Genomic DNA, 21,341 nt, shown 5'->3' on the forward strand with positions numbered 1-21,341 from the left:
TGTCGTTCCTCTCCTGACACCCCACTTTTTCTTTCTCTTCCTCAGCGCCACAGCAACACATCGAGGACAGATCATTTTCAAGGATGCTCTGGCCCAGCAGCTCTGTGAGCAGGGAGGTGAGTCGACGAACATGCATCGCTCTTCCCCCCTCTATGAACCACGCATGTGAATATATGGCACTTGACAGGCAGATATATTCACACCTGCACAGATACATACATGTTCGAGCACACATGTGCACCTGCCCCCTACTTACCTCCTATTACCGTCAATATTATGCATATTATGAGTGTTCTGGATGACACAGTGGCATGTTTGATACGCCGCTTCTTCATGAAAGTGGCATTGCAGCACTTCTTGCCTCTTTTTCTCCCTAATGATGCAGCCAGAGCCAGAGATATTTGGATGTCCTATATTGCCAGCTTAATTTCAGCTTATGCTAAACTCAGCTTTTTTCCCCCATCTCTCCCTCCCTCTCTCTCTCTCTCTCTCTCTCTCTCTCTCTCTCTCTCTCTCTCTGTCGGAGATTTACGCTTTATGGCCAACACTTCTTACATCCACTTTCTGTGACAGCCTTAAGTAGCTATTGACAGACAGCGCAGTTCCACTCCGCATGCTGAGTGTGTATAATTGCTTGTTTACAGGAAAGAAACCTCCTCCTCACTTAAGAACTCCTCCCTTTAGATCAAATTTGACTTTAAGGCTGAAAGTGGAATACACAAGCAACTAGTTTTTTGAGGGGTCCAGGGTAAAAAAGAAAATTTCAACTTTAAAATAAACTTTAGTCTTCATTAGAAAATAATATTATCTCTGTGGCTAGTCTCTGGGGCCTCTTTAAAAGTAGTTTGACCCCTAGCAGGTCATTGGAGACGGCCTCCCCTGCACACGCCAGACAGAGTGCTCAACTTGATAGCTCTATGCTCCTTGGAAAAGAGCCCTCAGTCAGGCCTGGAAGAGTGACAGAGAGTTAGTGACAAGGCTTCTCACTTCTGTCTCCTTGCCCGAGAGCTCATCCTCTCACCACCACAGACACACTGCCCGGATCTTGTCCCTCTGCACAGGAACAAATCTGCAGCCAACAACAGTCACTTTAGTTGTTCACTGCCAAGGCCCTGCAGTATCACACTAACACACGACTTCTACTCACAGCAGACAAATGAGAAAGCAAAGACTTAGAGGTTAAAAGGCCTCTGGGGACTTGAGCTGTGAATGGGAATGGGCAGAGAAACTTGCAGTGAAGTCAAGTAAAAAAGATTTCTGGAGTGAACGAGGTATGATGGAAAATTTGGGAAGTGACGAGGGGTATAAAGTCATGATAAGGGATCCACAATTACAAGTCAAATGTCTGAAAAATGTCTCGAGTGAGTCCATGTGAGAATACAACAAGAAAATTATCAAAATATTCACAGCAAGCGAGTGGGCGCTTGGATGACATTTCTAACATGCAATGAATGTTAAACTGATGAAAAGGAGAAGCCATTCACGTAGAAGATGTAGATGAAGATGTCCACTTGAGCAGAAAATGAGATTCAAGAGCCTTTGTCGATAAGGGCAAATGCCAGTGTTGATGTGCTGTAAACAAAAAACTAACTATTTCATGTCCTGCCTCCTTCCTGCTCTACCCAGGAGCCACTTCTCACCTGAATGTTGCGAACGAGTCAGGACAATCTCCTGCTGCGTTCTTCATTTGTGAAAGGCAAACTCAATTAAATGTCCAGAACCAATTTTCCAGACATTTTCATGTGTAAAAAACAGCTATTGTCTCTTCGGTGCAGAAGAGGTGGGAGGTTGAAGGAAAAAAAAGATGGGATGATGAGATAGTGTTAATGAGAAACTTGAAGGTCATAAATTGCTGTTGATTTGAGTGCAGGATAGAGGTAACGTGGTGATTAAACATCATTAACCTAAAACAGTGCTGAAAGAGTAGATGTGAGCGGACGGCCGACCTTGTTCTAGGCTTATTCCTTTGATGGCCAGCAACACAACACTCGCGCCGTTGCCGGAATACACCAGAAAATCTGAATTACAAATGAAAGATGAACATGCTGCAGGCAACATAAGGCAGAAAGAGACTGAGGAGAGATGATAGAAAGGAGCGAACAGACACTGAAACTTGAGAATGAATACTGTGCTGTGGTAAAGCCACTCTATCACGGAATATAGAAGGGTGATAATGCAGAAACTAACTATTATAATTGTCTTAATTCCCTCAACAAAGTCAGACTTATCCAGCCGGTGAGGTAGAGGCCTGCAGACGTTTCCCTTGTAGCAGGATCAAACAAGTTACAGTCCAGAACTCAGCAGCAGAGTGGCAGCGAGAGTGCATGCTGCTCAAATCTAGGCATTAGCATTCAAAGTTGAATGTAAGACCCGGGACCGGCTCAAGCCACTTCAGAAGTTCATATTCTCAAGACTCAAGCTTTGCAGAGGAGGAGGAATGAAAGCTATCTAAAGCAGGGTTATCATCCATGGAAGGGAAGGAGGGAGAGAAACAGAGGGTAGGCTCCTCAAATAAGAAGGCAATCGGGGGTTGATCAGCCAGGGTGAAGACTTTAAGAACAATTGGACAGATTAGCGGCGGAGCTTGGAGAAAAGACGGTAACAGTGGAGTGTGAGTCTGAGCTTAGAATGATAAAGAGGTGGAGGGAGGCAGAGATCTTCCAATTAAATTCTAATGTAAATAAGAGATTTAAGGTTAAAGATGGAAGAGGAGAGATATACAGTAAGTCTTTGACTTTGCTTCTCAGTAACAGAACGCCTCCTTTCAAGTTCACTAACACCGGTGTTTGTATCTAAAGCCACTTTTCCACTGTTCAGTACAACAGAGTAGTTTGAAGCAACAATCATCACATTGCCAAATTGTTTGCACAGGCTCCTGGAAGTGATTTAAATGTATAACAACAGACAGACTGGAGGATGAAACAGAAGAACATTTCTGCTCCTACTGAGAGACCATAAAAAATACTTAATAAGCCCACACGAGAGGAGCCAAGTCAGGGATGAGGAGAGGTAGGGGTGCGTGAGGAAAAGGGGTTCATGTGCTAAAGGGCGGAGTCGGTGGTTGTGGGTGTTGAATGGCACTGCAGGCCGTCCATCAGCTCTATCACCTGACAGCGTGGCCAGCAGTCGCTGCTTCCTGCCCAGCATCGCCAGCTCCGCTCATTTCCAGCGCGAGAATAAATCAGGCCTTTATGGGCCTGGCTGAGTGCGCTGCTCCTCAGATGGATTATTAAAGGCACATATAACTCAAAGAGGCCACTGCTCCCTGAGGGACGCCTGATCACAACGTAACAGAGCGGGACGGGTGGCCTCCACTCTCCTACCTCAGCGGCACCCACCCAGTCTAAACACCAGCGCGCCTGCCATCGCTCACCAGCAAGAAACCTTGAGACCTCAGTCGTCAATATCTCATCCTGACTGTCTCCCCCAAGTAATATTTTCTACCCTTTTTTCCTGTCTCTCTTCCCAGTCTACATGTCTGTCCTCCTGCTATTAAAATCTTTCCTCTTACTTGCTTGTGTAGTTTCTCCCCATCTCTGACATACAGAAAACCAGGATATGTTTCTAAGTGTCGAAGAAATAAAAACAGGAAGCCAAAAGATTGTGCACAAAATAATAGGTTTCGTCTTTACCTTGTTGTTAACTTAAAAACAGTGTTAGAAAAGGCAGCACAGAAATCGTACATCTTTGCTGGCCTCCTCTCCACTCACCTATAATTATTATAAAGATGCCAATCAGTTGAAGGCCCGACTTTTCAATAAGTGTAGTGAAGTGGGTGAAAATCCGACCTTGGAGAACCCCTCTCTTTTTCAGCTATCGCAGAAGAAAAACAACAGCATCTTGCTTCCTGGTGAGTCAGTAATTGCAACCGTCAGTTGGACGGGAGCGACTCGACTTCAAACGCAGTTCACATTGCGAAGGATGTGAGTCAGACAGAGGGGAGAAAGAGCGAAAAGAGAGGAGGACGAGGGAGATCGGAAGAGTGGGTATAGTTTACAGGGTGGGTGAAACAGGAAAAGGAGGAGAGAGCGAGAGAGGAGATTAGAGCAGGAAGATGGAGAGAAGAGGGGGGAGAAGATTTAACATGACTTGTGCCCTGCGCTCTTTGTGCTGAGACGTCTGAGTCTGCCAAAGCTTATGCTCGTTTAGTCCCCACTCGGATCACCTCAACCCTGCTCATCAGCACCCAACTGATTTTAGTCATGGTGGAGTTTACTGAGAACCCCCTCCTTTTTGTTGCTCTGTTTATGCGAGTGCATTTGTGTGCGTGTGCATAGCAGAGAAATAGCAAAAATGGGGTGGGGTCATCAGTGTGTATGTGTGTATTTCTGTGAGTGTCTGTGTGTGTGTGTGTGTGTCCCACTGCATGCTTGTGAGTATAAGCCCTGGCCAGGGAGATACAGGCATTAGCAGAGATGAGCCGCTAATAGAGGAGGCAGTAATTGAAGTCTTTAAGAAAGTGAGAGGGGATTAATCCAAGTGAAATGAGCGCCACAGTCTGCTCCCGATGCGCGGAGGGCTTCGGCAAAAGAGAGACAGGATGGGTGTGGATGGAGGGGTGGGCAGCGGGGAGAGATTGGGAGGAAAGTGCGAGAGGCAGCAGGAGAGTGCGATGAAGCACATAGAAAGAAAACTGTAAATGAGGCCTTTTTGGAAGCTTGAGGGGATTATCCAACCCCCCCCCCCCTCTCCCAAAAAAAAATCTTCTGGGCCTTTCTCCAGCCAAATGGCCTCACTAAGAGGAGCGAGCGATTTAGAAGGGTTTGTTGAGACTGTAGAGAGCAGAATATCAACCAAACCAAGCATTTATTACTGTATGTCAGAGAGAGAAGGTGGATTACCAGGAATCGAGTGATAGTGCACGCTCTCTTTTCAGGTTGAGTTTGTAACACAAACTCATGCTCACGTAAACAGAGCCAAAAATTGTATGTTCTGGTTTTATTATTGCTTAATAGAGGTAAACCACAAGAAAGAGAGTTTCACATACTTGAATTGATAGCTCCTCTAAACATGTTTTGAATCACCGCAGGATTAGAGGGGGAGGAAGGGATGGAGAGAGAGAGAGAGAGGGAGGGAGGGAGGAGGCCTTTTGATCTGCTTTTAATGGGCTTCATTGTCAAGCCTGAGCCACAGCCGTGGAGTCGAGCATCAGGGCCCACCAGCGCAGCAGCAGCAGCAGAGCAGTCGCACCCTCTGAACCACCCAGCTCTGTCACACAGGCCACTAAGACTCCAACTTCTACAGTCAGCATGAAACTTAACCACCGCCCGGTGCATTGTGAATCCGTTTCTAAGAGCCCAGCATTTAGATCCACGAGGAGAGAAATTAGTGCAGCTAACTATCAACGAAGCTTGAGCTCAAAGTTTGCAGAGCCATTACCAGAGTACCAAACCTTTTTTCGATAATCCCTCCTTTTTTTTTTAGGATTCTCGTTCTGTTGTTTATGGGGGGGGGGGGTTTAGGTGAGCTCTCTCCAATGTAAGTCCCTCTCTCAGAGGAATTATTTAGAACGGCTCTAAGGTTTGAAAGAGATTCTTAAGTAACTTAAAATGAAACTTTGGAATGAGTCCTCAGTGTGTTATCGCAGTGTGTCTTATCAGGGGGGCAGGCTCATCCTGGATGGAGAACACTGTGGCAGATTATCCTTCTCTTCAGTCTTTTCAAACACCTCACCTACCAGAGTAAAGTAGGAAGGCTCACAGCGACTGAAGGGTGACATGTTCCCTGAGGTCAAAGCTACGGCTCCGCTCGACAGTGATTGATCTTAAAATAAGGTTAAACTTAGATTCCCTATTATGAATATCTGGATATTTGATCTACAAGATAAAACAACTGTGATTAAGCTTTCTGCTTCATGTTCTCGGAGACCAAATCTGAAATATCACAGGAAAGTTCTACACCTGATGCAACTAGTCCATGGCATCACCTTTCTTTTACCGGTATGTGACATCTAATAAATAGTTTCTTGATTTATTTATTCTTAAAATATGGCCCTTCAACGGTGACGCAGGAAATATCAAATACTTCGGCCAGGCTATTCACATTATGCATGATGCAATTTAGCGACTAAAACAACAACCAACAGATGGAATCAACATCAAGATAGAGATACTACCCAGGTGCTCCTTTTATTTAATAAAAAAAAAAAAGATGATATACAATGGTGAAATATTGATGAAGAGAAGAGAACCTGTTTGTTCAGGACCTTAAACTCTATCACCTCCCCAGGACGTATGTCAGGATGTCGTCAGATAATTTGAAGAACTGCTGCAACAACTGGCACCAAGGTCATAGTTTTCTCTTTTGTACTTAATTTGAAAAAAGGTCCCTTTGGTTTATAAACAGTCTGAGCTGTGCACATCTGGTTCACTCATCAGGAGTGAGTCTCCTGTTGCTTCATCATAGCAACATCATGTCCTTTGAAAGACAAATGTACTGTGAGCAGTGACTAAAGACAAATTCAATAAATTGACAAGTCCAGGAGGAAGTTGTGCTTCTTTTGCTTCACAATGTGATGTTGTCAACAAAATGCATTCTGATTGAATTTGATGTGTACGTTCAGGAAGCAAAACCTTGGAAAAATAAAAACCACAATACCACTCAGTGAAATTTCATCACTGAAAAAAGTTTGAAAAAATAATAAAATGCAAATGTATCGCTGTGCCAGGCCTTTGAAGCTCACTTTGTTCTACCTCCTCCATCTTTTTAGTCACAAACACTTTAAGGCAGTTTGCTCAAACGTGAATGCTGATTCTTTTGCAAAGTGTTCTTAGTAATTTAGCTCCAAAGTAAGACCACTGTTTTGATTAATTTAGTCTTAACACTCACTACACCCTCCGTTCACCTCCCTCCACATCTCAGAGCTGTGTATCCCCCAGGAGAGACTGATGGTTGAGTCTGTTAGCGAGGCAGTGGCCACAGATTACAGCTCACAGGCGCCCCTAGGGAGGATGGCGGTTAATTGGCATTGAACCGTTAATCATGGCCGCCTGGTCTTTCATTACTGAGAGGAATTAACATCAGCAGCCAGGAGACCGCAGATGTGCCGGGCCAGGACACGGGGAAAGTTTGTTTCACTCAGAGATGATTTTAGAATGGGACCATGTCCCTGCAGCTAATGTGACTCACAATGCAAAGCTGCAGAGGTATGAAAGGTTGTGTACATTTCCTGTGGTTGTTCCTGTGTTACTTTACTCACCTTTATTCTCGTCTTCTCTGTTTCAGCTCCAACCGAGTCCCCTCTGAGACCAAGTCTTGGTGAGTCTGCGTTTCATTGCATGCTCTTATTTATGTGTTAATTTCAACATGTAAATACCAGTTATCATACAGATTGTGTCTAACTGTGAGCATATGGTGCATGTGTGTGTTTAGTGGAGCTACACGGTAAACATGCTGTGCTGCGTGACGACTTTGACTCCAACCTCCAAGGAGAGCTGGACCCCAGCATCTGGTATGTGAAAAGGTTTCCTGTAAACCAAGGGTGCAGTCACCAACTACTTCTCCTTTTATCATAACTTAATCTCAGATTTCTTCTTTTCCTTCTCCTAATTCTTCTCATCTCTTCTTCTTCTTCCTCTCAGGTCCGAGTGCAGTAACTGTGAGGTGGGAGAGCTGTGTGGTGTGCTGATGCACGGCAGAGCGGTCACGTTCTGTGAGCCCTTCGGAGAGCGAGCGCTGGTAACTACCATGTTTGACCACACTGCAACCACTTTACATTTTATGGCCCATTGACCGTACATCCCACAACCAACCGCTCGGTAGCCACAGCCACCTCTGCAGTAAATCTTGCACTTACTGTAACCACAGTAAAATTGAATGTTTAAATACACTTTACTTTGCACTGTTCAAAAACTCACTGTTGAGGTCTTTTAACCAAGGATTTTATGATCTGGGTGAAGGGCTGGACATTTGCATGACCCTAAAAACAAAAACGATGGTCACTGTCCAGCTTGATTTGTGTAAATCAAGGAACTTCTTCTACTTGTAGACAAGTCATTTTATGTGTTTCATGATTTTTTTAATTTATTTTTAAACTTGTGTCAGCAGGTTACATTAACTTACTTATAGTGGCTAAGTATTTTCCTCTCTTTCTGTATCTGCCAAGAGACCTATATTGCTCATATTCAGCTTGAAATTCTTTATTTGGAAAAGTTGTACATGATCTAACATTCAGCAAACACATCACTTTCCATGTACTGTCCATTGCTGCAGCTCCTCTTTTCAGCCTCTGTCTGAAACACTCACTTTTACCTCCTGTCAGCGTCTGCTCTCGCTTTCCCTGTCTTTAATAGGGGACATGTCTGATTAGCTGCTATGCGTGCATGGTGCAAATATAAATATAATATCTGGAAATATCAGCTGGACTACTGACGGAGAGCTTCAGGAGTTTTCTGTGGGGGAGAGGAACTCCCCTCACCACAGACTTTGTGTTTTTTAACTTTCCAGAACTTTTGTATTATACAAAAAACCAATAACGCTAGAGGAAAGAGAAAACATGTCTCCTTTAATTCAAAAGTGCTGCGTTTGTGGCTGTTTATCACTTTTTGGCTTAACATGCAGTTTTAGCCAAAAACAACATTTCCTGTTGCTGCAGGACATAGAGGTTTATGAAAATGAGGTAGACTACTGTGTTTAAAAGTGAATGTTAAAACCAGAGTGACAACAGGAGTGAAAATCATACAATCATTTCACAGTAAAGTAAAGTAGTATCATGCGTGAAGTGTGTTATACACGCACACTACTAATAAAACCTATTCATGCCCTTCGTGTGTCGTTATGAAGTTGATTTCAAACTGTTCATGCTGTAAGAGATGAAAGCCGGTCACCAACACAGGAGCGTTCAGTGCCTCATGATTCTATTTACTTCTGTGATAAGCATTTGCTTTGTCTGTCACTGTTCCAAATGTTTGATGCCGCTGCCTGGCCGCTCTTCTGTCAAGTGCAACAAGCATGAACATCCGGAAACACAGAAACGTTCACACACGGACAGTCGCCAATAAAACAGCTCCAGCTATCAGAGCACACACATCCAAGCATTCACAAACACTCTGTTTACTCTCTCTCTCTCACAGACTCACATATTTGTATTTGTATAGAGAGACAAAAATACAGTAACAGATATAGAGAAGGATTAACCTTAATGGACTATTAATTTTATATAGTAACTTTACATGATGAAAATGTTTTTACACTTCTGCAGTGCTTCAGATTGTCACATTTGATGCAGTGATACAGACGTGAAAGGTTGAATATCCTTGACTCAATTGTTAGATGTGGCCCGATAACATTAATTCAAGCAGAGGACGTCAGTGAATCTGTGCTGTTTGGCTCTCAGCACACTTTACTACTTAAGTGGAACAAATCTCAATTCGCATTCTTTCCCCTGAGTTATTAGTCGATATTGTTTAAAACTTTAACGAGATTGAATTATTTATTGTTGACACATTTATTGGTGTCTCTTCCCCAGACAACTGTTCCTCTGAACACCAGCACAGCCTCAGTCCTGCAGTTTGCCCTGGGTGAGTATTAAATCTCTACATACACTGCAAACAATCACTACACGAACACCTCGTTTCCACAGGGCTCAGTGTCTGAGTCAACCGGAAGTGTATTCATTTCTATGGCAACCACTGAAAACTGGAATACGAACACGAACATGAAATGTGTCCCCCCTGGTATTTTTAGGTCCAGAATTTGCCTCCATGTATGTTGAAACAATTAGCTAAGAGGCTAATCTCTTTAAATAGATTCTCAGAGGAATATGCAGAATCTGTAGGCGAAGATAGGATCTCGGGGCCGGAAGCCTTCTGGTTCTCGTTTCTAGTTTGACCAAACATGTTAGAGCAGCCAAACACCAAAATATTGACCGTTGCCCCCAGTGACAAATTTGTCATCAGACATAGCGAGACTAATTCAAGTCAGATGTTAGTCGTTGTTTTTACAAAAACTGTGCAATTGTATAATAAAATATAAACTTATTCAGCCAGTTTAACACATTGTTATTTTACTACAAAAAATAAATTGAAGTTAAATAAATGTGCAAGAGTTTATTATTACAGTCCTCTACATTCATTTATTTGTATATATAAATAGATATATTAATAGTAATATAATTGACATAAGCAATCAGTTTTAACCAACAATCTTAAAGTTAACGTTTTGGCCCAATATTGCTCCAGGTTCACATTCCACAAAGCCTTGCAGCAAGAAACTGACAAAATTCTCCCACGGCTGCAGGAGCGTCTCAGTCCATCTGTAAAGAAAGGTTTTTTTCGTAGTGGCAGAGTCCATATCTGTCTGTATCGCAGGCACAAAAAAGAACTGTGTAAATGAGGCGTAAGGCAGATTTTGTGGAACAGACAGATATGTATGAGACATCTTAAACCCTGTTCACATATCTTAGCCCTGCCTGCAGCCATCTGAGCCGGGACAACAGATGTCTGTGTCATCCTCAGGCATCTTTTGCTCTGTTCTATGTCAGTAAGCCAACTGGTACACAGGATGTTTCCGCGCAACGTTCCCTCTCTGTCTCACTCTTCTCTCTCCTCTCCTCCTATCACAAGAATGAATGATTTACAGTTTCTGGAAAGACACCCACAAGGCCATGGCAGAGTTTTTAGTGGTGTTGTATTTTTCATGTCCATTACATGCATCCGCCAGTTCTCATGGGAACACGGCTGGAAAGAGGAGGACATACTGTATCAACAACTCCCAACAACCCTCTCACCATTCTCTCTCCTTCCCAGTGTCTTTCTCCTGTCCTTTCATCTCTCTCTGTCTGGCTGTGCTTTGCAGGTGATTAATAGGAGGGTTTGTGGCGGTATAGTGTTGGGTATGGAGTGGTTCAGTAGAGCAGCACAATGAAGTGGTGGCAGGTTAATGCACAGCTGTATTCAGTGGGGATGGAACAGCACGGCAGGACACGGAGGAGACATGGACGCTGCACACAGTCAGGAGGGGGACAGCGAGGGAGGGGAGAGGAAAGGTGGGGATGTGGGGATTTGCCTGCTTTGCCCATTAGCGACCTTTGACCCCAACCTGCTCCCTCACGACATTTTAAGGTGCAAAAATAGTCTGTGCCAACCTAGAAATGCACAAGAATATTCACATATTCACAAACTTATCCAGAGTTCATGGTCCTACAGCAGCACTCCTCCTCTGGTCGCCTCTGTCCAACCCGTTCACACTGACCCCAAACTTCTCTCAGACGTGTTAAGCTGCCGATCACTTAGTTCCACTATGACACCATTTAGACACAATTTTCCACTCAATTTAAAAGAGGAAATGTGGGAGCAATCAGTCAGAAGAGGCCACCGCGCTGCGCCTCGCTGCTCCTTGGGGCACACACGGGATCATTGCCCTGCTGATAAAATTCAATTGATGAGAAGAATTTAACTAGCTGACATATTGTAACTGTCATACACTGTGTGCCTGTCTTCTGTGTGTGTTTATGTTCCCCAGGTTCTGGCTCCTGTCGGTTCAGTTACTCAGACCCCAGCATCACTGTGTCGTACAGCCTGGGTGGTAACGCCAACTCCTCAGATGACTGGATCACACTGGAGAAGATCAGGTCTCTCTCCTCTTTTTCCATTCTTCCTTTCCTCATCCGTCCCACAGTCACTCCATCTGTTATGAACACCCACCTTCTCTCTTTTTCCCTCATTCACACCTCCCCCTCTCAATTTGTCAGTCGTCTCATGTTTGTGTCTGGATGATCCCCCTGCTTTTCATCGCACTGTCCCTGCCTCTCCTTTTGCTTTGTCAGCTCTCAGACATAATGTAACAGATACTGTATTCTAACAACTATATTTAGCTGACTCTCGGTGCATGTCGTGCTTTCGTGGAAACACAGAAAACGACTCATAGGTTCAAAATATTAAATCACCAGCCGAGTCATGCAAAACCTGGTTTTATCTCGTTTTCACTCATAGACTATATATAAAGATGACATGACAGCTCCCTAAAAACTGAATCCAAAGCTTCTAGATCACCCCCTGGTGGCTGGCTGCAGGAGAGGCCATAAGCCCTGCCTCCTCCATGTTAGTGGATGGGATATGAACCAAACAAAAATGACACTGATGTAAGTGTTCATTTACCTTTAAGTTAGGTTTTAATTTGTTATAGGATGTAAGACGCAAGATGGCAGCGTTCATATCTGGGATCTTTTGGCTTCAATTCTGGATAGTTGGAGTGGAGACCTGTTGTCCATCTTAATATAAAGTCAATGTTTTCAATCCATTATAACAGAATGTAGTATCTGTACATGTTCGGCTATTTCAGCCTGATTTGACCAATTCATGATTCAGTTTACATTGAATGCAGACACTATCCCCACATTCACTGAGACCCTCCATTCCTCTCTCCTAGAGCCCCCTCCAACAGCAGCACCGTCATCCACCTCCTTCCCATGCCACACCACTCAAGAGCTGAGGGCGTTCGTCTTCGATGGTCTCAGGAGGCCCCTCAAGGCCCTGAAGGCTACGAGTCCTGCTGGGGGATGGACAACGTGCTCCTGGTCAACGCTGCTCACAGGGCCCCCCTCATGGAGGACAACTTAGACCCCCCAGACACAGCTAACTGGCTCTTCTTCCCTGGAGCTACCATCAAGGTATGCTGACATGTGGATTTCCTCCAGCCCTCTCATTATATATGCAGTTGACCAAAGCCCAATGACCAGTGTTATTGATGAAAGCCGAATGAATGTCATAATCATGTAGTGTTTTCAAGAATATTGATTCACATTTAGGTTGCATGTTTTAACGCCTTTGTTCTTATTGGCCAGCACTCCTGTCAGTCTGAGGGCAATGCTCTGTATTTCCATGGTGGTGAGGGCGTTGGCCACAGCTTCGCCTCCACCAGAGACATTGATCTGCACAGGGAAGAGGGAAGGAGCTACTGGGAGGAAGACTTTGAGAGCCTGCCATCAAAGTAAGTCAAGCTAATACTCATATATAACCCATTAAGACCTAAGGCACCTTATAAAAGCCCTGTAAAACTGATACATGGTTTGAAAACAACCACCTAGAAAGAGTGTTTTCTGCAGAACTCCCCACATTTAAAAATCTTTCTATTGTCTCAGCATCTGAAGCAGATAAGAGACATTAATTAAAACATTTGACAGCTTAAACTTTCATGATAAGTCATTTCTTTCTCCCTAAAGTTCATGAACACTTTAAAAAAAAAGAGGGAACATACCCCACTAAATCACTCCCATTGCTTAGCTTGTCAACCAATATCTGAAACTCAGCTGTAGAATCTTTTTTCCAGGTTAAGAGTGCTCCCATAATGCATTTTGCCTCTCCTGGGAGTTTTTCAATGAATCACGATGTATTTCAACAGTCACATGTCTTGAAAATGATGAGATCAGTGGCGAACATTCGCCTCCCATTTGCTTGGAATCTGGACACTTGACAGGGCGAATAAAACCGCAGTGATCACAAGTTGAACTCTGGTGAACCTTGACCCGCGATATTCACTTTGCATTCACATATGTGCGACCGTGCAATAGGTCGAAATGGTCCCCACCCAGCTGTCTTGATCATCTCATATACATTTGGTAGTGAAGTGAATGAATCACTTTATTTCTACTGCACCCTTCGCAACCACGGGGTGTACATTAAAATAGAATGCCATAAAAGTACAACAAAACAATTACAGGAGAAGGTCAAACAGGGTAATTAAAGCTGAGTATAACCACCGGATTAATACTTTATAAAAACGCCAGTCTATACAGATTTATAGTTTTTTTTAAAAGGCTTTTAAAATTTGGCAGTGACTCTGCTGACCTGATGCTGAGGGGGAGTTTAGTTGACAGCAATGAAGTTAATGCAGTAAAACTGAAATTTGTTGCCAGACCTGAGGTGCTATCCTTTTATGGTGTTAAATGATGAAAATATATTACAAAGCCAAACTATATAAGTTTGGAAAGGGAGAGCTGCTGGAGAGGAACAACATCAGGTGCTCTGGGTTCATATATACATGAGCTCTGACACCTGTCAATTGTCATATGTCGAGCATGCAACATGCAGCGTGTTGCGTCAAGCTCACACAGGTGAATGCCGCGCCTCTGACTGCGGCGAAGACAGCAGCCCATCTGTTCAGAGTGCGACACACACACACATATGCAAGCAAACACAAGCACACAAATACACACCGGACAGCAAAAAGCAAGGAAACACTGTCAGAAGCACTGTGAGAGGTGGAGAGAGAATAGAGACGGATGATAGATCGTGTTTCTGCCTGAGAGTAATTAACGGGCCTCATGCACCAGGTCTGTCACTACATTTTCCCATTAATGAGAAGGACCCTCGAACAAGAGTGTGTTTCCACAGTCCCCCTGTACCCTCACGCCTTCCCTGCAGCATGCCAACACGATGCATCCGCATACATGCTCTCACCCGCCAGGTGTCACGGGCTGACACATGCATGAAGTAAGCAGGAATGGGTCTTATGGTGACGGCGCACACCCCTAAGTGTCATTTAACCCAACACCAGCTATGACAGAAGCACAGCAGCCTATACGCTGTATGACAGAGAACAGAGAGGAAGCAGTGGGGGGGAGACGGAAGAAGAGGGAGGGGCAGAGAAACGCAGGAGAGGGCTGACACACTGAGTTAACTTCTGTCAGTGCTAATGAGGAGCCTCTCTCCGCTGTGCGCAAGTGTGCGTCTGCAGGTGTGTGTTCTTTATGCATCAGCTGTCTTTCCAGGTGATTTATTCAGTATTTCTGGGACTGTGTGTTTGTTGGCCGGCAATGATGCGAATTCTGGCAACTGTTTCCTGACTTCAGTAATAGTCCAGAGGAGATGATGTGTAAAAGAGGCAATCTATGAACATAAGTGTTAATTGGGGTTGGGTATCGTTTTTTGGGGGGGGATACCAGTGCTAAATCAATACTTTAACAACAGTTCCATTGTCTAAACAGTGCAAAAAAACACAAAACACCAAGCGACCGTCGATAATTAGAAGATAGAGTTTAAGACCTTTTTAATACTTAGGCAAATTGGTACTTGAAATAAAATAAAATAACTCTTGACAATTTAAAGTATACTTAACTAAAATATACAAAAAGTGCCAAAGTGCAAAACTCTTCACACGTGTACATAACAAGATATATATTTTTTAAACTAACGTAACTACAATAATTTAACCCTTAATAACAGATTGAGTGTTTAATACAGGAAATGACTCCAGCTCCAAACTAGTCATCAATTGCCTCGCCACTGTCGGAGCCTGGGACGCCCACACTGCCGGCTGATGTGCTTGGCCTGGGGTCACACAAACAGTTGTTCATGGTGGATCTCTCTGCTTTCAACTGTATCCGTGTGTCACCAGGTGCTTCATTGAGTTTGTGGTGTCCATCCCTATACACAGAATTCTTTCCAATTATTTGATGCATGTGGTGTCTGAATCCTTTCACGTAAAATACCACTATTTTAACCATTTAGCTTGAGGCATTTTGTTGTCATGCCGACTGGAGTTTGAAGTAGCGACTATCTGTCTGTAGGCTAACGTTACATATGCTGCCAGAGCCATGTAGAGAGTGTGTTGCCACCACAGCTAAATGTAATGTTAAGTAACAATGTGTGGTCATGTTTATGTTGCCTGTAAGCAGTACAAAACTCAGACACTGAAATCTGCGTTGTGATTCAGTCCGGTAGGTCGTGTAGGAACCGGTGCCTAAACCCTGGTGTTAAAGTAGTTTTGTTAAAGTTTATATTTTGCTGTGCTTCAAATCTACAAATAATGTTGTTTCCTTTTCAGTTTTTTATCTGTATATTGTATATGCACATTAAATTGAGAAAATCATCAGCTGACTGTGTAAATATGCATTACCAATGAGTTACCTATAGGTTGTGACGAGTAATACATCATCTACTTTGCTTTAGTAACTTTTTTTCTAGTTATTAATGTTGTTGAAATCCTGCCTCATTCCATTTTTTTTATTGGTTTATTCAGCAGGGACAGTGCACATTAATAAACATTGCTGTAAATGCACCAGAGTTGGCCAAGAGGCTGTTTTTGTCTGTTACAAAGTCACCCTCAGAACAGAATATGTAAATATAAGATTAAAATTACAAAGTCGTCGAGATCGTTTATAGGCATGACGAGCAAAAATAAAAACAGAAGAGAAAAATAATTATGGTGTCCTGAATCACAATTCAGGACACCATAATTGTACCATTGTATTATATATTCCAGTAATATTTTTAAACAGGCAACACATACGTGACAGTTTTAATACTGAGCGATGATGAAAATGTGCTGATTTACAGTCAAGGACTTGAAGTGTTCTTTTTCCTCAAAGCCTCTAAAGGTTTTAGCGTTGCTGGCTTTCAACCAGGTTGTTAAACAGTCAGTGATGTGACCGTAGACGACATGTGCATCATACACTCGAGGTAACACCCACCTCTAAAATAAATATATAGTATTTTCCTTACTCAACCTACCCGCCCTGTCTGTGTGTTTCATCCAGCTGGGACATAGAGGGAGCTGTTTATGGGACCCAGTGTGGAGAGATTGAGTCGGGCTCGGCCCTCGTGTTTGAGAAGGAGGGCCGGAGGCGGGTGTGCACCCCGTACCTCGACACCACCTCTTATGGAAACCTCCGCTTCTACTTCACCATGGGTATGGAAAATCCCCCATTCCATCATTCTCTGTCATTTATTTGGGTCAAGCAAGAGTGAGGTTAACGTGTAGTAATACATCACTCACAGTAATGATCTTTCTCTATATGGCACCCTCACTGGTAATTTTTTTGCACTTGTGAGTTACTTTGCATGAACTTATTAAGGTGTATTTGTGTTTAGGTGGTGGCGACTGTGATCCAGGAGAGTCCCATGAGAATGATGTCATTCTGTTTGGGAGGTCTGAAGGCAGACGGGAACGCGTGGTGCTCGACACGCTTCCATACTCTTCTTACAGGGTGAGACTTAAACAACATATTCACACATGAAAAGTCATTCAAATTATTTTGAATTTCTAGTTTATCTATGTATCCATCTGAGGTTTTATGGTTTAAACAGACTTTATTGATACTGTATATTGCACTTAGAGCAGAAAATGTTATTACTCAGTGAGGATTTGCTGCTTTTCTTTGTCTTATGTCATAAATTGTGTGTCTAATGAATTATCTTATATTAAAATGAATATCATGTGGTTTTTAGAATTGAACATTGGGGAATTGGGATTTTAAGTAATTGCAATTTTCACTATCTTTTGACATTTCATTAATCAAACTATTATTCGATTGAGTAAATAAGCAGCATATCATAAATCATAGATTTATAAAAATGACAGTTGCAGTCCTAATCAACATCTTCTTTTTGTTCCCTCTGATCGATTCATTATATCGTTGATTTCTCTTCTCAGACTCCTGCGGTGGTATCGGTGGCGCTGCCCACTGAGCTACAAACACCAGTTACCCAGTTCTGCCTGGAGCAGCGATCACATGGGGGGGCCAACCGCCACGTCTGGGCCCTGGACTTCATGCAGCTGCTCCCTGTGCTGCCTGGCACGCAGACACATGTCGCTCAGTTCTCCATCAACCTTGGCTGTGGGTCGTACCAGCCGGCCAACAGGTGAGGCACACTGTAAAACTGGGTGAGGCAGAGCTTCTTTCTGAAAATATGGCCTCCTATATAGTGAAAATCACAAAAAATATGCTGCAACAAAGGAGATCTAGACACCCGAAGGTTCACACATGCATTTGGTGGTAAAAATGGTAAATGGTGCACACAAGAATGTGATAGGGAAAATTCTATAATGCTTCTGAGCATCAGTATCTTGCAAAAAATGGACAAATTTGGCCTGAGTCTGTAGCAGCTGCCGCCATTGAAAGCAAAGTTGCAGAGGGCCGATTAAAAGAGACAGATATTACTGTGGAGTCTCAGGAAACATTTTCTGAGTTTCTGAGTTTAGTCTATGAAAATCAAATTCTGTTTTACAAATGTTGAGCTTAAAACGTCCTTTGTTCCTTTTTATCAGCGTCAGCCTGGAGTTCTCCACCAACCACGGTCGCTCTTGGTCCCTGCTTCACACTGAGTGTCTGCCAGAGCTCTGCGCTGGACCCCATCTACCTCACAGCACCATCTACTCCTCCGACAACTACAGCGGGTATGAATGAGAATGCACATCTATCCATCATTTTTTGACAATATTCTGTACGTCTGCTTGAACATACTGTTGCACTTCTGCAGATGGACAAGAATCTCGATCCCTCTGCCCAACGCTGCTCTGTCAGAGATGACACGGTTTCGCTGGAAGCAGTCCGGCACTGGATCGAGCAACATGTGGGCCATAGACAATGGTTAGAACTAAACAGGTCACATGGTTCAAGTGTTTTTATTGTGGTGGCTCAAGACTCAAGGTTTTATTGTCCAATGCAGTTAAACTGTGAAAGGCCTCGGACAGGCTCCAACTTGTTACTGTGAAACATATTATACAGTGAAACATTAGAATAAAAAAAAAAATTCTATAGACATGTCACCAAAGGGTAAATGGAGTCATGGTTGCTACACCTTTGTCTCCATTGTCCTTATCTAGATACAATATCTTCTCTCTATTTTACATCTTCTAAGATAATACACACTGTGTTTCGGGCCATCAAAGATTATTAAAGCTCAACCTTACATAAAAAAATATTTATGACTGTAAAAGCTCATTTATTTCTCTTCATTTATTTTTCAGTGTATGTTGGTCCAGCCTGTCTTCGTTTCTGCTCCGGGAGAGGACATTGTTCCCGCACAGGCTGCAAGTAAGGATCTGCTTTTTATTAAACCAAATAAAACCAGTGAGAGTCTGCTCATTATCCACCTAATGCCTCCAAGCACCAATCACCATTCAAAATTAATCAAATTGTATTATGCTTGTGATTTATTAATGGAATTTCATTATCTCTGTCTACTTTTTGTCATTATATTCGTCAATCTTTTTAATATCTTACATCTCTCCCTCTCCTCTCCTCTCCTCTCCTCTCCTCTCCTCTCCTCTCCCAGATGTGACCCAGGCTTTAGCGGCCCAGCCTGTGAGCTTGCCTCCCAGACCTTCCCAGCCTTCCTGTCCGAGGGCTTCTCCAGCCCACGCCTCTCTTCCTACCACAGTTTCTCTTCCCTGCGCGGGGCCGAGGTCAGCTTCGGCTGCGGGGTGCTGGCCAGTGGCAAGGCTCTGGTCTTCAACAGGGACAGCAGGAGGCATTTGGTCACGGCTCCGTTAGACAGCTCCCAGGCCAGGTAATGGAAAAGCTGATAAATTATATATTTTTTGAATCAATTAATTAGGATTACCCTTTTTTGTAAAAACAAAGATGAGCTTGTTTCATTAACATGCAGGCAAAAGATTAAAAGGAACCCATGTGTATGCTCTTGTGCAAGTATATTGTTTACAATACATGCACACAAGGAACATCTTGCCATCAGCAGATTACTTGTTAAATTGTGTCCTCTCTTCAGGTGCTATCCACTCTCCTGCTTCATCAATCCCCTCTTTCCCTCATACTCTCTTTTCCTCACTGGTAGATGGATTATGATTATGGGGAGGGCTGCAGATGAGAGGAGAAATGAAAGCACGGGATAAATGTGAGAGAGAAAAAGAGAGCAGGAGAGATGAATTTGGCTACGGCATCTGTGTTGGATTGATTATGCCTGTTGCGGCTCTCAGTGTGCCACCTGATGGCCGTGTTTAATGCTATTTTCCTGGTTGATTGAGTGAACAGCTGCATGAAACAGGAAACTGCAGCACTAAGGAAAGTGCAGCTATGCCAAAGACAGAAAACTAGAAGGGGGAGTGTGACTGAAAGTGGAAATTATTATAAATATTACATTAGTGTAGATTATAATATTACTGCCAAAACATGAATAAAAACATAAGAATTCAGAAGCTCACACTACATCAGGACTATGTGCAGTTAACATGAATACACAGATATGAACTCTGACTCTCATTCGCACTCTCTCTGTCTTATTCTTTCCTTTCCTCCACCTACTCTCATCTAATTTTGTCCTCATTCATTTAATCATCTCATCCATCATCCTGCCACTTTCCTCCCACCTCTTCGCTCTACTCTACTGTCTGTTTATCTACCCTTTTACCCCCCCCCCCCCCCTCTCTCTCTCTCTCTCTCTCTCTCTCTCTCTCTCTCTCTCTCTCTCTCTCTCTCTCTCTCTCTCTCTCTACTCTCCTTCCTGAACGCACTCTTACTCACCTTACTTTCTTCTCATTTATCAACCTGCCCTTTCCGCTCTTTCTGTGTCATTTCCATTTTTGCACTATGTCCGTCTCAACCGTTGCTCCCCTTGTCATCCCGGTTCTTCCCGTCCTTGTTTTCATCTCCTCACTTTGCTTCTTTGCAGGTACCTGCAGTTCACTCTTCGGCTGGGCAGTCGCAGCACCCTGAGCTCATGTCCCGCTCCAGACCAGCCTGGAGAGGGCGTCCTCCTACATTACTCCTCAGACAACGGCATCACCTGGACACTGTTGCAGCACTACGCTTACCAAGGCTTCCATGAGCCAAGGTACCTGCCGTGTGTTATAGTGTGTGTGTGCACTGGCTGGTATGCTTATGATTCCATAGTGACACTAAGAGTCCATTAACACACACATTCAGTACACTGCTAATGGTGTACTGAAGGGGTAAGCCACTGGGACCCATTGAGTCAGGTAAAGCCATCTAAGTGAGTAATGAAGACAAAGTGGGCTGACTTCCACTGATGCACAGCCCAGGTCTCAGAACTCTTCATCAGCCAACAGAGGAAGACCAACAGGAGTCAGTGAGTCAGGGGCAAGTTCCAGGCACCTATTTGGTGAAAGGCACAAGAACAAGTTCTTAGTATATCCATATGTATATGATGGTCAGAGTTATTTCTTGGAGATGATGGTGAAGGTCCAACTCAGTTGAGACACTTGAACACAGCGCTGTGTCAATGTTGGTTCTCAGCATGCATTTAAGAAGACATCAACATAAATGGAGAAATGCTTTATGTATTTTATATATAGCCTTCTGTTGGGTAACACAAACAACACGAGACATAATTCACGATGCACCATAGCATGTTTCTTTCTTTACATGTACATAGATTGCAGGGAAAGTATTTCAATCAGGAGAAACTTCAATTACAATGAACAAAATGTATTGCCATGCAGAATAAGAGAGGAATCTGTTTGGCGCCTAGACCCCTCATGATGTCATCAAGTTTGAAAGGGGGTGTGGCTTCATAGTATAGGAAACCCCACACCGCATTGTGTCAGATTCTATTTAAATCTGTCCAAATGCACATAATTTACGAACAGCAGATCAGATGATGTGGGATTTATATCCAAGTCAAAGCCTGAGTTTCAGCTCAGTC

General features: G+C 43.4%; 1 protein-coding gene across 5 annotated transcripts in view; it reads left to right on the plus strand.

The window, feature by feature from the left end:
* Positions 1 to 21,341, plus strand: part of reln (reelin) — a 99,335-nt gene that overhangs the window by 50,057 nt on the left and 27,937 nt on the right. For all 5 annotated transcript variants that reach the window (XM_034587686.1, XM_034587688.1, XM_034587689.1 and 2 more), the window contains exons 4-19: positions 46 to 116; positions 7,225 to 7,257; positions 7,372 to 7,450; positions 7,581 to 7,677; positions 9,467 to 9,518; positions 11,461 to 11,569; positions 12,367 to 12,607; positions 12,782 to 12,927; positions 16,475 to 16,626; positions 16,809 to 16,924; positions 17,371 to 17,579; positions 17,986 to 18,114; positions 18,198 to 18,307; positions 18,688 to 18,754; positions 18,996 to 19,229; positions 20,349 to 20,510. In XM_034587686.1, the coding sequence (XP_034443577.1) occupies positions 46 to 116; positions 7,225 to 7,257; positions 7,372 to 7,450; positions 7,581 to 7,677; positions 9,467 to 9,518; positions 11,461 to 11,569; positions 12,367 to 12,607; positions 12,782 to 12,927; positions 16,475 to 16,626; positions 16,809 to 16,924; positions 17,371 to 17,579; positions 17,986 to 18,114; positions 18,198 to 18,307; positions 18,688 to 18,754; positions 18,996 to 19,229; positions 20,349 to 20,510 (2,007 nt within the window). The remainder of the gene's footprint in view (positions 1 to 45; positions 117 to 7,224; positions 7,258 to 7,371; positions 7,451 to 7,580; positions 7,678 to 9,466; positions 9,519 to 11,460; positions 11,570 to 12,366; positions 12,608 to 12,781; positions 12,928 to 16,474; positions 16,627 to 16,808; positions 16,925 to 17,370; positions 17,580 to 17,985; positions 18,115 to 18,197; positions 18,308 to 18,687; positions 18,755 to 18,995; positions 19,230 to 20,348; positions 20,511 to 21,341) is intronic.

This window comes from Hippoglossus hippoglossus, chromosome 6 (genome assembly GCF_009819705.1).
Source record: "Hippoglossus hippoglossus isolate fHipHip1 chromosome 6, fHipHip1.pri, whole genome shotgun sequence".
NCBI lineage: Eukaryota > Metazoa > Chordata > Actinopteri > Pleuronectiformes > Pleuronectidae > Hippoglossus > Hippoglossus hippoglossus.